At 34.6% G+C, this 17,480-nt stretch overlaps 1 protein-coding gene and 1 pseudogene across 2 annotated transcripts; both read left to right on the top strand.

Annotated features, from left to right (window-relative positions):
- Positions 1-6,696: 6,696 nt before the first annotated feature.
- LOC147403508 (E3 ubiquitin ligase BIG BROTHER-related-like) lies at positions 6,697-10,278 on the top strand. The gene is made up of 7 exons (XM_086439101.1): positions 6,697-6,973; positions 7,354-7,615; positions 7,724-7,764; positions 8,784-8,825; positions 8,903-9,024; positions 9,099-9,207; positions 9,948-10,278. The coding sequence occupies exons 1-7, from the start codon at positions 6,794-6,796 to the stop codon at positions 9,993-9,995; spliced, it is 804 nt and encodes a 267-aa protein (XP_086295227.1). The 5' UTR covers positions 6,697-6,793; the 3' UTR covers positions 9,996-10,278.
- A 1,677-nt stretch (positions 10,279-11,955) lies between these two features.
- Positions 11,956-16,082, top strand: LOC147403507 (uncharacterized; annotated as a pseudogene). Its single transcript, XR_015177190.1, has 5 exons — positions 11,956-12,380; positions 12,463-12,590; positions 13,437-13,542; positions 14,467-15,323; positions 15,942-16,082. The product of XR_015177190.1 is annotated as an uncharacterized LOC147403507 (transcript).
- The last annotated feature ends 1,398 nt before the right edge of the window (positions 16,083-17,480 follow it).

Genomic DNA, 17,480 nt, shown 5'->3' with positions numbered 1-17,480 from the left:
TTTCAAAAATAAGTCTTTTTTACCAAAATAGTAAAAAATTAAATGAATAACAATTTCTATATTTTTCATACCAAAAATGTCATTTTCTCTTTTTTTTTCTATCTTTTTACCATTTTTACCCTTCACATTTATTAAAACCCAACTCTTTTATATAATATTGGGTAATAATATAATTTGAATATAAATTAAAAGGAGAGTAACTAAGTAATTTCAATATAAAGTTAAAAATGATTATTTTGAGTATAAAAATTATTTTAAGAAAATACTATTCATTCTATTTTTTACTGTTTTGATATATAAAAAAAACTTATTTTCAAAAAAATGATAAATTACCCTTTTCAAAATTAATTTGGATGGTGCACCATTTTCAATTTTTCATACATGTTTTGGTAAATTTACCCAAAACTAATGTTTGCCAAGTGACATGAAAAAAGTTTACGATCTATTGTTTAACACTGGCAATTTGTCACTTGGGACTGTTAGTTATGACAATTGAGGTTTAGCCTTTAAGGTATGTCGTGCAAGATATTGGGGAAAAGGTGGAGGTACGACCTCGATCAACATTTTGACCTACTTCTCTATTACCTTTACATATTCCTATTAGGGGTTAATAGATTATATTGAAATAATACCTTAGTGGGAATGCTCATTGGGCATTTCAGTGCCCTTTTTTTTATTTTATTTTATTGTAGAACAGCAAACTTACTTTCTTAATTAAATCAGTAACTCGGTGTAGTGAGAATTGAACCCAAATCCATAATATCATCACACATATATTTTACCAATTAAGATATTGAGTCGAGTTATTTATCTAGCTGAGTTACTTCAGCCAAATGTCCATACTTTGGTTGGCAATTCAAGGACTTTGGCCCAATTCAAGATCTTTGACGGTGGGAACTTGGACTCAACAGGTCATGTCCCTATTGAGAGGGAAAGGCCTACTTAGACTGTAGACTCTGAACAAGTCTTGGCTTCATGAGTAGTGTGATGCAAGATATTTCTATATAGTTACATAGATCACGAGGTGACATACGAACCATCGACAATGGTTATATAAATTTGAAGCCCACATAAATAATAACAAAAAAATAGTCAATTTTATCAAAAATTAACTCAATTTGATTCCGTCTGAAAAAGATTGGGTCTTGACCAATTCAAATTTTGCATTCCCTTGAGATAATTACTCTCTAAGTCTTTAATTAATTTTTTTTTTTTTTTAGATTGTTACAACATTCAATAGTGCAAGGGATGTTGTTCAAAGTTGATGGTAACTTGTACAAAACTAGTTTCGTAACCGTGTGTCATGCACCATGGTGGTCAATAAAGTGATAGAGAGAAGGTAAGATATATGTTTTCGCTGTGTTTCTCAATAGAAAGAGTTTGATGTCATTTTTTAATAGAGTTGTGATAGTCGGTCACCTCACCTCCTTTTAACATACACCCCATCACAAAAACCATTGATCATTTATCTTGGGATATACAAGAAAAAGATTTATAATTCTCTATATTTTGAGAAAAATGATATATAATTTTGCGATGGGAATATATGTTAAGAGAGGGTGTCAAAAAAATCATTATTCTTTTTTATAATATCTTGCAGAATATATTTTGGTTCGGGAGGATCATTTAATTGACCAAATCCATAAATAATTATTTGGTGAAATCTAAGTTATTAGATTTGATATTTTTTTGGGTGTTTGATTTTAAATTTTCAAGGCGACCAGCAAAGTTGTTCCTCCATTGACGTGACGTGTCGTGTCGGTGTCTGCAGCATTTCTTATGTGAGGACCTAGCACCAAACTCGTTTTCTGGAAAAAGCTTTGAAGCAGTTTACCGCTTGTATCTGCATTACACGTGGCAATTGAAGAGATATCTTAAATAATAATGAAAAGTACGGATGTGAAAAGTACGGATGTAAATTAAATAGGAAAAGCCATATCATAGTGCTAAGATGGTTCCTTCAAAATTTTGAGTTGAGTGTATTTAATATAACACGCTTTCTTGATGTCGGTGTTTTCTACTCAATTTATATAGTTAAGAAAAGAAAATATGAATTCTTAATCACGTATATGTATCTTTCATGTTTATCATACCAAAACATGCCACGTGGCATACAAAAATTATAAATGAAGCTGATCTTTTCGCTAAAGTTACACCATAAGGTGGGTCTGGGGCTATTAATGGGTCGGGTTTGTCGTGGTCCATTTTGTGTACCAAGTTTGGGTATTGGCTTAAGGTTTGTTTAGTTATGGGGCTAGGCTAGGCCTAAATGGTATTGCCCCATCCTAATCCATGCATCTATCTTGCGTACATGTATTCGTGACAAGCGTCTAAGTTGCCCTTAAAAGCATACAATAATGTGTACGAAATCTAAAACGTTATACGTAGCTTTGTGAACCATCCTTCTTGGGTACTTTCCCAATATAAATCTAGAGGACAGCTTTTGCCAACAAGGCTTCCAGGAAAGAGGAAGATCTTTTTGACTATCATGCTGTTGACTATGACCACCGTGTGAACCCTAACATTATTCCCCTGCCAACCACACACACAATAATAATAATAATATAAGTGATGATATTCTAATTAAAAAGATTTTCTATAAATACATATTTTCCGTGCAAGAGCAAAAGTTTAATCTTTCTGTGTAAAAGTAAAAAATCCATCCAAACGTTTGCTAGTTTTCCACAATAGTAGAAATCGTCAAGAAACTCTATCCAAACACAATGAAAGTCTTTCACTAATGTGTCAGAAATAATAAATCAAAAATATATTTTCTCATAATACACAAATTCACAATTTTATGACGATTTGTATTTGTGTATCTCGAGAAAATAGATCTATGGTTTTGTGTCCATAAGACGTTAGCCAAGTATTGATTGAGTACAACTTTCTAGTTAGAAAATCATTATTCTAATATTATTATTATTAGATATAATGAGCTTGTTGTATCATGATTGCACCCTTTTAGTATAATTGCACTTAAAAAAAAATTAAACCCCATCTTCTTCTATTTATACCTTCTTTTAACAAAATAGAGAAAGAGAATTTATTCTTCCTTCAACAAAAATAAAGAGATGAACATTTGTTGAACGTTACATTTTTTTTTTCTTAAAAAAAAAAAACCACCTAAAGAATATGCACACAGTGAAGATAAAGGAGACGTGGTTTACATGTAGTTGCTCCCCCTTTTTTATATCATTGGGTAACATCATTTCATACTCCCTTTGGAATAGGACTGATTGCATGCCCCTGATCCCATTGTTATTTTTTAACTTGCAATAGAGTAAGTCATGAGGCCACCTCATTTCACAAAAAAATAAATATAGCAAACCCTTGTTGATAATTTTACTACTAATACATCACGTGATCTTCTAGGAGAAACTAACAGAAAATGACCGAAATAACATTGTATTCAACATATGCACTATTCTCAAAAGTCCTTGATTTTTCCTCTCAAGATCTCATACTCTTCAACTATTAGGTTAAAACATTATTTTTGTATCAACCTTTGATATTTTTTTTTTCATAAAAAACCCATTGTCTTCGACCCTTGATTTATTTAGGATAAAAATTGTATTTATTTTCTTCTTTAATGATTTAGAAGACAGTGTAATATAAAAATTGAGTAGTAAGTAAAGAGCAAGTGGTGATCTTGTCATCGAAAAAGATTGAAGGTGGGGATATGTTTACTTGCGCATGGGAAATAGGTAGGAAAGTCATTTTCTATATGTTTTATTGGTTTTTGCCATCCACCCCGTTCCAAAAATTTAGCAAAGTATGGATTTTACTATTTGTCACCTATACTTATGGAAAAATGAAATTCACCCCCTCTGAAAATCAAAATCCTAACCTTTTTCAATTTTTTTCTTAAAAACAAATTGATTTTCCCATCCTACCCATTTTTTACTTCAATTTTTATATTGATTTCAAAATCCCTGAAAAATGTTTTCCATGCAAATAAGCACACCCTTAGATCCAATAGACTCTTTAAACTTGACATCTTCTCTATTATAAAGGGTCACATCACAAAAATTGAGTCCAACTGACTCTTTACTGGCTAATGTTAAAGTAACGAATGTAGAAATCAAGACAAAGACTCGCTACAGGAAGCGAGGTGCTTTGGCTCGTTATTATTGAAAATATAATATAAAACATTAAAAAAAAAATACTTTCTTATTAATTTAGTAAGACTTCAAATCATACTAAGGGTTGTTGGGCCCACATGGATTGTTACATTGACAATCAACCACAACGTCCTTCTAGATTTTATGGAAAAACTCATATTCACAAAAAAAAATATTAATTAATTTTTTTTTTAATTTTTGAGCTTATATTGAAATTGACGGTTATCGAACTCCCAAAAATTAAAATTACAAATCAATGGTGAAAAATAGTGTATTTCCTTTTCTTTCTTCAAAGTTCTTAGAATTTCATTCTCTAGAAGCATGTGGCACCAAATCATGTTTTTGTATTCCAAATTATAGGTCACGACTCTTATTAAGATTTGAGTTAATTTTCAACAAATGAAAGATTTGTCAAGTCTATTGGAGCACCTAACAAATTTTGGATTTGTTAAACTAATATTTGTCAAATGTTGACAAAATATGCTCTTTATTGTAAGAGCATTGTTAGAGATGCTCTTAAGGTAAAAAAATCGAAGGATTTTTGGTAAGAGGTTGAAGAAAAAGGTCCTGATCATTTTCTATCGGTTGAAAGACCATGCCGGGATATATGTGTCCTTAGCTTGAAATGCTGGTGGGGTTAACTCAAATGCTCCCCAAAACCTTAGAGGATACATCTAAATTACCAAGCAAAAGATTATAACCCAAGTCCACCTTTAAACTTCTTCTTCCATAAAAATGGTATACAACATCTTGATAAAAGCTTCTCTTGATGTCTTAAAGAGGCCAATATATCATATACACGACTTATTAAACTAAGACGGTCGATCCCAACAGCACACATGATTATTGGTCCAAAGGGGGCCTCGAAGCACATTCTAAAAGTGGACCCATTTCTACTTATATGGATCAGTCAAACGATAGATCTTCTATAATCTTAGAAAAATCAATCAACATGAAATTTATAGTGTAGCATCTGTATGAGGCAAAAATTGTATTTAATCTGGATTAGAAATGTCGTACCAAATACACATATCTCGATGACAAATCTGGAGGAAAATTCAAAAAAATTCTGAAGCATTGATTAACACACATCTCAATAATAACATAATGTATGTCCCGAGACATTGGTTGGTGTGATTGATAAGGAATGGTTTGAATTAATTCATATTCAGATATAATTGGAATATAATTCTATCTTAAGAAAGAAAAATCCTAATAGGAATTGTAATATATTGATCATTTGATAGTTAAAATCAATTAAAAATTTCGAAAGATAATCATCTTTCGGACTGATTTGTTTTTATCTATTTAAAAACACCTTGAATCGTGATAATCTAACTTACCCACGTGGCATACTCAATTGACACTCCTAACGTGACATGCTCGGGAACCGTAAATCTACTCTCCTCATGATACAAAACTGCACCTTTTTATGGGAAAGTGCAGTTCTGTGTCCCAAGGAGAGCAAATTTCCGATCCGAACCTATCATATCAGGGGTGTCAATTGAGTATGTCAAATGGGTAAGTCAAATTATCACGATTCATAAACCTTTCACATGGGATAGGGGAAGGAAATTGACTAACATTCGTGTCCTTAGAGTTGCCCCTTACAGATTGGATGGCCTTTAAAGACAAATTGTCCCCAACAAAGAATCTAAGTTAGACTCTCTTGTCGAAGGCACATGGCAAACAACCTTTACAAAAGCTCTAATTGTAGAGAGAATGATGTAATAGTGAAATAAAATTAATGCAATCGATTCTTCAAAGCGAAGTGCAAAAATATGACTGGTTTTGGAAAGAAAATCAAGAGTTTTTTTTTCTTCTACATACATGTTGAAGATGAGGGCATTTAGTTCATTTTGTAAATCTATTAGAGAAGACTGAGGTCTAGGGGCATGTCATCATTTGAAAACATAGGGAAGGGTATTTTAAATAGTCACAAAACGAGGAGGGATCTGCCTAAATCACCTCATCCCCTTGTTAGAGAGAGCTTCTACACACCAAATTTAGTTATAACACATTAACCTAAATTTCAGAGAATAATCCTGAAGTGACCTCAAGATCGTACTTTATGCTTATATCTCACTTTCCTGACGTGGAAGTGTGTAGGTTGATCGAATGCTTTTTCGGCCGTATCTCGATGAAAAGTATCTATAGTTCCTGGCACAATTAGCGTGTCGTAAGTAAGGGTAGCGATCAATGGCCAACAGTTTGGCAAACATTTTGGCAAACACATTTTTCAAAACATGGGTTAGAGGTCTTGGAATGGGCTGATTTTTGGTGAGGATGATCTCTATGGTGAGGAGATCATCATCACCAAAAATCAGCCCATTCCAAAACTTCTAACCTCATCAAAAATGGTTTACAAAAAATGGACGGTTCACGATTTTTCCACTTGTAAAATGGGGTTAGAAGTTTTGGAATGAGCTGATTTTTGGTGAGGATGATCTCCTCACCGTAGAGATCGTCCTCACCAAAAATCAGCCCATTCCAAGACCTCTAACCCATGTTTTGAAAAAGTGTTTGCCAAAATGTTTGCCAAACTGTTGGCCACGGATAGGGACCCCGTAAGTAAAAAGTCTCAACTGGTTTTGTAGTTTCTTCCATATTTCTTCTTCTCTGTATCTGGATTAGGATCTGTTTGGTACCTTCATTTCTTCATTTCATCCATGGAGAACACCAAGGAAGCTTGCGAAGGAGCGAAGGAGGACGAAGAAAACCCTCATTCCGTGATCGAATCCGAAGACGGATCGAATGTGGTCTCGTCTCCTCAGTCTTCGAGAACACCGTTCACAAGCCTCAGCCAAGTCGATGCGGACCTCGCGCTTGCTCGAAGATTACAACAACAGGTTCAATCTCCAAACCCCTTTTTTCCAATCTCGATTCGACTAAGTTTCTTAGGTTTTGAACTCTTGGTTTATTTAGGTTTACAAATTTTACACCTTCATCAGTTCTTATTTATTATTATTTTTTTCCGGAAAAAAAGTTGCGATTTTGATTCATATTGGATAAGGATTTGATTCATAGGAGTTCTTAATTTTTTTCCGGAATGTTATGATTTTGATTCATATTGGATTAGAATTTTATTCATAGGAGTTCTTAATTATATCCGAAAAAAAAGATGCGATTTTGATTCACATTGGATTATAATTTGATTCATAGGAGTTCTTAATTTTATACGAAAAAAGTTTCGTTTTTGATTAGTATTGGATTGGAATTTGATTCATAGGAGAGGGCATATATGATGTTAACAAGGAATGGTGAAGTGAGTGATTACTGGAGTTCGGATAGTGGAAGTTATGTTTACGAAGATGATGCTGATGATCCAAATGATGTCGATGAAGACACATTTGATGTTCATGCTCATACTGATGCTGTTGATCTTGACCCATCGGCTTTCAATAGTGATGAGGCCTATGCAAGAGCACTCCAGGATGCTGAAGAGCGAGAAATGGCTGTCAATCTGTTGACCCTTTCGGGGATAAACGATTGTGAGTTGCTAGAACTTGATCCGGCAGAGAAGTTTCACATCATTCTTTTTCCCTTTTTTTTTTTCTTCCCCTTTTTACTATATTTTTTTTAAGAACTTGTGATTGTAGGGGAAGCAGAGGATACTGAGGATCACGACAGTAATTCTCAGGTATTAACGATTATCTTCGATGTCATGCTTATCAATAGTTCTTTTTGAAGCTTAAATATAGCAATCATTGTGTGGTTTCTGTACAATTGTAAATATGTGAAATATCGTTACTTCTATTTTGACAATATATGGGGTCCTTATTTGAAGCCTTTAAGTTCTTGGTGGGTATCTCCGAGTTACCATGGCCAGTGTTAATTTCTTGCTTGTGATCTTTTTGAATTATACATGTTGTGGTGGCTAAATTCTTGTTAGAACCACTCAACCACTCTTGGAGCTATTTTTAGAAGTGAGATATGACCTTTTGAATTGAAAGTTGATTGAGAATTCCATATAGTCGATGAGATTGGAGAATGAATCAACAAAAAAATAGAATTATGGAGAGAGGTGTTCGAGTCCAAGTTCTTGAATAAGTAGAACCAATATTGAATTTCGTGGAATGTAAATTTAGTACTGACACCCAGGAGGAATGCCTTATAAAAATTGATGGTCTAGTAATGCCTCTGAGAGACCACTTTTGTTATCTATGATCTATTATATAGAAGCATGAAGAGTGCTTGGGTGAGAGTAGTACTAGGATGGATGACCTCTTGGGAAGTCCTTGTGTTGCACCCCTCTCATTTTTCTTCATGAAAAAAAAAATGGGATGAAGAGATTGAGGAAGACTCTATCCATAGAATCAAACTTCTAGAGCACATGATATGAATCAATTTAAAAGAAAAATTTATAGACGGCAGTAAGACCTACTATGCTTTTTAGAGCTAAATATCGAGCGACAAAGAAGCATCATGTGAGTAAATTGAGTGTAGCAAAGATGATGATGTTGACATGGATGAGTGGAAGTTTAGGAACTTATAAATGAATGCATTTGAGAAAATGTTGGAACATGTTTTGCGACAATTTAACATCCGAACATGATTCTGACAGTGTCGAATTCTGAGGCTTCTCCATATAGTATTTAGAATACAGTTTAAAAAAAAGATTGATGCCAGTTATGTTTCTGTAATTTTCTTTGGTTTCAGAATACATGGGAGGAGGTTGACCCGGATGAACTTTCATATGAGGTACACTAAAGTTTGGTTACTGGTGGAATAGGAACTTGCTTTAGTTTACTTTATAAATAAGGTTTCTATTATTACAGGAATTGCTCGCATTGGGTGAAGTTGTTGGAACCGAGAGCAGAGGACTTTCTACAGATATAATTGCCTCTTTGCCTTCAATTAACTACAAAGCACAAAGCAATGAGGATGGAAGCACTGATCAGTAAGCACCTCTGTCCTTGTTTTCAGTGATTGATATCGGAATGTGACGAGGAATTTTATGTGGGCATGTTACAGATGTGTCATTTGCCGGTTAGACTATGAGGACGGTGATACTCTCACCGTGCTTTCATGCAAGCACTCGTACCATTCTGAGTGCATAAACAACTGGCTTCAAATAAACAAGGTATTGTTGTGTTCAATGCTGGAAAGTTGTGCTAATTTTTCGATTATTCCATGGTTTAGGATGTCTAAATATGATTTTTTTTTTATCAATTTTTTTTTGTTCTGGCAGCATTCAATGCATGGTTTAGTGAAATTTCTTTCTTGTGCTGTTTTTTTTGTTGAGTTTTTTCCTTTTTAATGTTTGAAAATATCATTACGTGAGGTGTTTATGTCATACGAGTGTTAGATGGAAGGCTTTTTCTCTTTGGGTTACTTCCATTGTCATGTGTCTGTGCCTTTTCTTCTAAGATTCAGAATAATTTCCAGAGCTCACTAGTATGAATGGATTCATTCGATTGTATTTGAAGCTTTGTGCCATCCCACCAATTGCTGGGCTTTGCTTGACTAGCATATTTTTTCTTTAGACCTCCCAACATTAATCAGAACTACATCAACTGGATTCTTCTATTAGGTTATGCCCCATCTATTGAGGCTTTCGAAAATGTGTATACCCTCACCTTATTTAAATCAGTTCTTAACACCTTTTTTAATTGTATTGGAGCCAAAAATAATTTCCATCAGCTACCCTTTTAAGTCCATTTCTCATATCTTTCGAGCATCTTTGCACTTGAGTGCATCATAGAGACTTTTACTAAACCAACCAGAGAAGCTACATTCCAAAGTTTGGTATCATTCTCGGGGTTTAGTATATCAATTGTTTTTCCCCTTTTCATCTACTAAAACGTGATTGTGATTGTGCAGGTTTGCCCTGTCTGCAGTACTGAGGTTTCTACTTCAGGGAATAGATAGGGGTGATGGAGACACTTTTTCTTAAGGTGAAATGCAACAGAGGACACAACTCATGTTTTGGGTATTATGTGACCTCTTTTAACATGGCACACACATATTTTTTTACATCTTTATATATATAATGTACCTTACTGTTCAACATGTTCTTCCTTGGTCGTACAATGCGCTATCAACATTCTTTGGAATCTGGATCAATGAACTGGTTGGCCAAATGTATGTAATCAAGATATGTTTGTTTGTGGAGAAAATCCATTATAAAATTATTTATAGGCTTTAGATTGCATCTGAATGGTCAGATTCTAGGGGAATGGTCTCCCCACTTTTCTCCTTCTTTTGATTAAAAGCATGAAATCCTAGGGTTTTCTCACAAGAATTAGGGTCTAAAGTTTTAAAATTTTGAGTAACAAGGTCTCCCCACTTTTCTCCTTCTTTTAATTAAAAGCATGAAATCCTAGGGTTTTCTCACAAGAATTAGGGTCTAAAGTTTTAAAATTTTGAGTAACAAAAACAACTACAAAACCTTATCCCAAAGACTTGGGGTGGGTTGAGTGAATCATGTTCCTCTATTCCACCGAAAATGATGACCATAATTATTTACCCGTTAGTTTTTTTTTTTTTACTTATGAGTTGTGCTGGGGGGGACTATGTTTTTCACACTGCGCTGACGAGGAAGTGTGCACATAACCATAGATGCTTTTCACTCGTATCTCGAGGAAGCACTTCTATGGCAACCACATCAATGCAGTGTGAAAAATAGTGAAAAAACAAAGTCCCTCTAAGATTTTCCTTTACTTATTTTAAAGGATTATTTTTCATGGAAAATATTTGTAGACTTAAGTAATAACTTAGACCGGGCTTTGATTCTCACTAGCATCGAGTAGTTAGTGATCTCAGTATAAACAGGTTTATCAGAAGAAGATAGAAGGAAAATGTTCTTGAGACTCTTCATCAACACGACTATTGGGATACCATGGATTTTTCAAAATATCAATCCCTAGGAAAAGGTGTATTAATCCTTAGTAGAAGATTGGATCTGATATCTAGGAAATCTGCATTTTTCTCAAATCCTAACATGACGGAGAGCCTAACTGTGGGTTGAAGTTACCTGTTACTTTTTATTATTTAAATTTTAGATTAATTTGATAATTATGTAAGGCCCTCGTATTAGCAAAATTAATTAAAGGGCTCAAATCTGGGAGGGGCATCTCTTAAAAAACGATCCATTGTTTGAACTTTTCTTAAATTTTTATCTAAAATTGCATCATCTTCCACTTCAAAAATTTTATCTTGTTCTTAAAGTTTGAATGTTGGAACAGATACAATCTTAAGGTTAAAAAGGGTATTATTTTTTTTGTTCACTAAGTTGAAGTACAAAGGTCAAAGAGTATGTTAAAAAATTGAAAAACACTTTTCTTACTGACAGAAAAAAATTTGAAAGTAAGATTTCAAATCTTACTAAGGCTCATTGAGCCCACATAGATTACAACATTGACAATCTAACACCACTGCCACTGCCTCTTAGATGTCATTGAAAAATTTGGATTTATTTTGAAAAATACTTATTATTATTATTTTTTTTTTTTTAAGAAAACAGTAAGATTGTTCAGTCACAGATTTAAGATGAGGGCATTTAGGTTATTTTTCATCAGTCTGTTGCAGAAGACTCAGGAGAGATGTAAGTCAAATATTCACCAGAACGTGGACGGGGACATGTATAAATGACTGTGCTCATCTTCCACATCAGCGTGAATTAATTTTTAATTATGAAAATAAGGGGAAATTAGGGGTTCGAACTTTGATTGATTTTAAAATTCGGTTTGGCGTCTCGTCTCGTTCATTGTCTCGGATGAGTTTTCCCATACGTTTGGGACGTCTCGTTTAAAAGAATAAAAAAAAAAAAATTTTGAACGTGAGGTAATAAATATCGGTAAAAAAAAAAATGACTTGTGAGTTACGCTGTGTTTGGATTGAGGGAAGGGGAGGGAAGGGAAGAGAAAATTTGTAATTTTCTTTTCTTTTCTCCCGTTTGGATTGTTAAGTGAGGAGGGAAGAGAAGAAAAATGGAAGGAAGGGAAGGGAAAAATAGTAAAATTTTGTTCCCCCCAAAATCGGAGTGACGAGGAGGGAAGGGAAGGGAACAAAATTTTGATTCCAAATTTGTCCTCTCAACATTTTCAAATTTTCCAAAAATCCAAAATGTGAGAACGAAAAATTCTCAGATCGACTTCATTTTCCATCGTTTTCGAAGAACAGTTGAAGCTCTTCACCTTCATCTGCAACTACAATGGCGGAGAACGAGACATTGGGTTCCCAAAACCCTAAAATGAAACTTCGACCGATAGTTCGTATTGGGATCTTTCTCATCTCTCACAGTGCTCTTGGTAGGTATTTTATTTCTCATTCTCTCTTTTTCTCTCAAATCGATCATCTGATTACGATACTGATCTACTGTTCTTCTCTGTGGGTTTGTGGTGTGCTGTGTTGTGGGGATTGTGACTCTCTTTCTCCTCCCTGTTTTTGCCAAGAACACCTACATTTCTGAGAACGCTCTCATGCCAGGTCGATCTCAAATTAATCCATTTTTTCTTGTAAATTGAGGGAAATTATGAACTTGTAGTAGCAATTCTCATGCCCATTAACATAAATTGAATTTATGGATTTCTTTTTTTTTATATAATTTTTTTGTTTTCAAGCCCTGATTAAGAGATTCTATTGTCACACCAACTTTTACTTATAACGCACCAATCATTTTGAAATTGACAGATTGTTTATAGGCTAAATTACCATTTCGTGGGCTGAATGTGACGAAATTCCAATTCGGGCTCACTGTTCATTTTAATTCTCAAAATATGAAGTGCAAGATCGCAGGTTCTTCAAAGTGATGATCTTGCTGATGTTTTTTTCTTCTTTTCAAATTGACAATCTCCCTGGTTTATATAGCGAGGATCTCGCTAAAAAGTGGTGAACTTGCGAGATCAACACTTTTATAACCAACAATATTGTCACTTTTCAAATAATTATCAGCAATCTCGCCACTTTATATCAGTGAGATCGTCACTTTGAAGAACATGCTATCTCGCGCTTCATGTTTTGGGAATATCGTACAGTAAGCCGGAATGGGAATTTCGTCAAAGGTTGATCACGTTTTGGGAAATTTCTCTTGTTTATATGTAAATTAGTGTGTTGTGAGTAAAAGTTGGTGTGTTAATAGAATTTTTCTGCCTGATTTTGACTAATAAGGTTCTAATATTAGGCTCTATTAAACTTTTGGAAAATACTCATATGGACTAAACATGATTAGCGGCCATTAGATTATACGTATTTCAGCTTCCCCAATGTGACATGCATGCTCAATGGATTCATGGAAGCTGTTTGATTTAAATATTTACTTTCCTGATTTAATACTTATATATTTGATTTAATAAATTTAGTATTTCACAGGTTCCGACAATCCCACATTCTCTGGTCTCGACACAATGGAGGCAAATCGATTGGTTAAGGATATAATGAGAGCTCGAAACGAAAGTCGGGAGAAGCAGGAATGTATGTACTATCTCCACGTAGCATTATACCATTTTTGTTTTCCAATTTATATATCGATATCCATTCAAATTATTTTACTACGATGAGCATTATTTTCAGTTGGTCACCTCAACTGACCGTTATACATTTTTTGTCCTCTTCTGAATAAGTTTATACTTCAAAAAAAAAAAAAAAAAATCTATTTCTTTGATGATGTATGATGGTAAGCAACAGAGTGGGATTTCTTTTGATAGGAAAATTACCCTGGTTTAAAGTGTTATAATTTAACTGACTTTGTTGACTGATAAGAAACTTTATTTTATCCAAGCGTTCAACCATTAGCAAATAATGCCTTTAAATCTTGTAAATCCATGGTTGGTTGCAGAAAATAGTTAGCAAAACTGGATTATACCATTATATTGAACTTGTACAATTGCTTCACAGTTCACACCCCTATATGGCCAAATTATTGATTTTGATATATATATGTGAGTCCCATTGATCAAAAAAATATATATATGTGAGTCCCGTTCGGCAGCCAACGTTTGGGAGCCAAAATTTGTCCTCTACGGGCTAAAAGTTTTGGATTGGGATGATTTTTGGTGGGGCATTGTTTGGCAGCCAACACTAGGGAGCCAACGTTGGGAGCAGATTTTTTTCCTATATGGGTTAGAAGTTTCAGAATGGCCTGATTTTTTGTGAGGATGATCTCTATGGTGAGGAGATCATCCTCACTGAAAATCAGCCCATTCCGAAACTTCTAACCCCGGTTTACTAGTTGAAGAATTGTGGACTGCCAATTTTTACTGTTAATTTGTAAACCACTTTTGATGGGGTTAGAAGTTTAGGAATGGGCTGATTTTTTGTGATAATCTTTGGTTGTATTTTGCTATCTTCCAACATTTGCTCAACTTAATTATACTTTGTCTTGGTTTTTATACTGATACAGAGAAATTCCAAGATTGCTCACAAAACAAATGGCAGAATTAGGTGCTGAAGTTTACCATCACAAGTTCCACACTCAAATAAATCAGTTTCATCCACTCCACTTTTTTGCTAGTAGCTCGTATTCTTGGATAATGCAAGAGAACAGCAGTTGTACATCACATGGTATTAATTCTGTTGGTATAATAAGAGCTCCGCGTGGTGATGGAAAAGAATCTATTGTGTTGGTGACACCTTACAATTCAACAAACATTAAACTAAGTGAGGCTTTATCATTAGGTCTTGCCTACTCAATATTCTCCCTACTTAGCCGAGTCAATTGGCTTGCCAAAGATATTGTATGGTTGGCTGCAGATTCACGTTATGGAGAGTATGCCTCTGTTGCTGCTTGGCTTGGAGATTACCATACTCCTGAATTTGGAATGGGAAAAATAGATGCTGACACGTGCCTTGAAAACAACAATCTTCATGAATGGGAAGAGATTCCAATAACTGGAAGAACACCCGATGTTTTTAGACGAGCTGGAACTATGGCTGCTGCATTTGTCTTGAAGGTTGTGGATAGAAAGGAAGAGTGAGAAGGATACTCTTAGTATATATGCTGAGGCATCTAACGGGCAGATGCCAAACCTGGATCTCATCAATATTGTGTACTATTTGGCTGTACATAGACAAGGTTTGCGTGTAAAGGTGGAGAAATTATATTTATTACTTAGCTCTAAATGGCTCGAGGTTGTTGGTGAAACACTTGAGTTGATAGGAAAATTTGCTAAAAGTTTAAATCCTCAATGGAAATTTGGTATCTCTGTCTCCGATTACATCGAAGGCACGGCTACACTCGCAAGTTCATTGTATTATCAAGTAAGCATCATAAATGGTCTGTGTTGTTGTTGCTAGACGAACAAAGTATAAAGAACTAGCATAAGGGAAATCTAAGCACAAACAGTCAAGCACTAGGAATGGAACCCATATGATGTACCACTACACATGATGCATGTGCAGGGTGTGGGGTTCACCAGTTTATGGCGTCAATCACCTAGTCTACCACCTTATTTTGGATAATATGTAGTTTGTAGATCTGATGTTTCTATCATCTGCTTGTATGAATTTTTTAGATTTAAGAATAATGATAAACTGACTCAAAAACAGATGCTCAAATATGGTCAACTGACATGGAATGTGCACAGAACCATATATTTTCCATGTGTATCTCAAGGAAAAAATCTGTGGTTCTGTGCACATGTTTGATTATATTTTTTTTATTCAGTTTATCATGACTCTTTCTCCTCAGGTAATATCCATTGATTGGTGTCCCCCACCACACACTGCGTGTGATCCATGAATTGTTATGCTGTTGATGGTATATTTTTTGCTTCACCTGATAGGTATTGCATGTGTTCTCATAGAGGAAAACTGAAAGAAGCTTCACTTTTATCATTCAATTAAGATGCTGATGTTTTTCATTTCTTTTCTTGATAGGCACTAGGTGTTCCGACTGGTTCGCATGGTGCTTTCCGTGATTACCAAGTTGATGCCATTACTTTGGAGATTTCAATAAGTGAACTTCTACTTGATTCATCAAGTGTTTCGAGTTTGAATTATGATCCCATTGTGCTATAAAGTTTGAATTTGGTTGCATTAGCCAGAGTAATAAATTTCAAAATAATCTAAATTTTATTGCGTCCTTGCAGGAAGTTGGCAATATCCTTTATGTCGTAGACAATGGTGCGGGTTTCTTCTCTTGAAGCTCAAAGGAAATAGCAAGACTTGTTGCTGAATGGTTCAGCTCCAAAACAAAAGAACTCAAGAAAATGTCCACAAACGCATTTAAACTATCACAACCAGAGGCCGTGTTTAACATTGTTTAGGACATCCATGATCTGGCAACATCGCGTATTCGTTGATTACCTCATCTTTTTTGTGTCCAATCTAATTAAAAACATCTGGTACTACGGTTGTAATCATTATGGGTTTGACTAGTGTCATGTACAGCTAAGTTTTAATATCGTTCTTTGGATTTGTAGCATTAGATGTGAGGAGTGAAATGGATTTGGAATCGTAAGTTTTACTTATTAAAAAAAATGCCTTGCATTGTTTGAGCATTATTGCTCAGTTAGGTAAATCTGATCTAGTTTTGTCAATCTTACTAATGTATTCTTCTCTCTCTCTATTAATAACTATTGTTAGGGACGGCATACAAAAGCTCTTCATAGTTATTGTATTCAAGGGCTTTTATGCTTTCTTAGTTCTGTTTTGTGAGTTGAGCTTGAAATGCTGCAAATGTGGGTTCTCTATACTCACTAATTTCATTAGTTTGTTAGAACAGTGAATGAACCATGAGAAATCATAATACTCTGTTAAGGCTGTAGAACTCCCACACTTGGATTGTATCTTTTACCTTGTTAAGCATTTCATATAGTAGGGGAAAAAGGAGAAAACCTTATGCATTAATAATGGCCGTTTGAGCAGAGTTCGAGGTTTATTTTAGTCAAGAAAACTAGTCCATCATCAGATTTTCAGATTAGGGACCTTAATTGAATCCATTTCTAATATAAGGGATTTCTACGTGTTCCCTTAGGACACTTGTTAACAAAATCCTTATATTAGAGAGATTCTATTGCTACACCAACTTTTGCTTAGGATGTTCTTCGTAAAAGTACGGCAATAGAAACTCTCATTTATATGCATTCAAACGAAAGGTACTCCTCAAATTGATCTTGAACGTTTGGTTGTTTATATTTTGTATCATTGTACAAGAAGAATTTTATTTTTTAGATTATGAAGGGTATAATAGTCATTTGACAATAATAATTTCTCTTCTCTTCTCTTATGAATCCTAACCAAACAGGAAAAACTTGACTTTTTCTCTTCTTTTCTCTTTCAATCCAAACAGGGTGAAGAGAAACTTCCTTCCCTTCCCTTCCCTTCCCTTCCCTTAATGAGTTTCTCTTCCCTCCCCTTCCCTCAATCCAAACACAGCGAGTCTCGTTCAGCTCCGTACGTCTCGGTCTCGGACGA

Source organism: Akebia trifoliata, chromosome 4 (genome assembly GCF_017979445.1).
Source record: "Akebia trifoliata isolate Shusen 1 chromosome 4, ASM1797944v1, whole genome shotgun sequence".
NCBI lineage: Eukaryota > Viridiplantae > Streptophyta > Magnoliopsida > Ranunculales > Lardizabalaceae > Akebia > Akebia trifoliata.
Note: the sequence above shows the minus strand (reverse complement) of the source record. Positions and strands in the feature narration are given on the sequence as shown.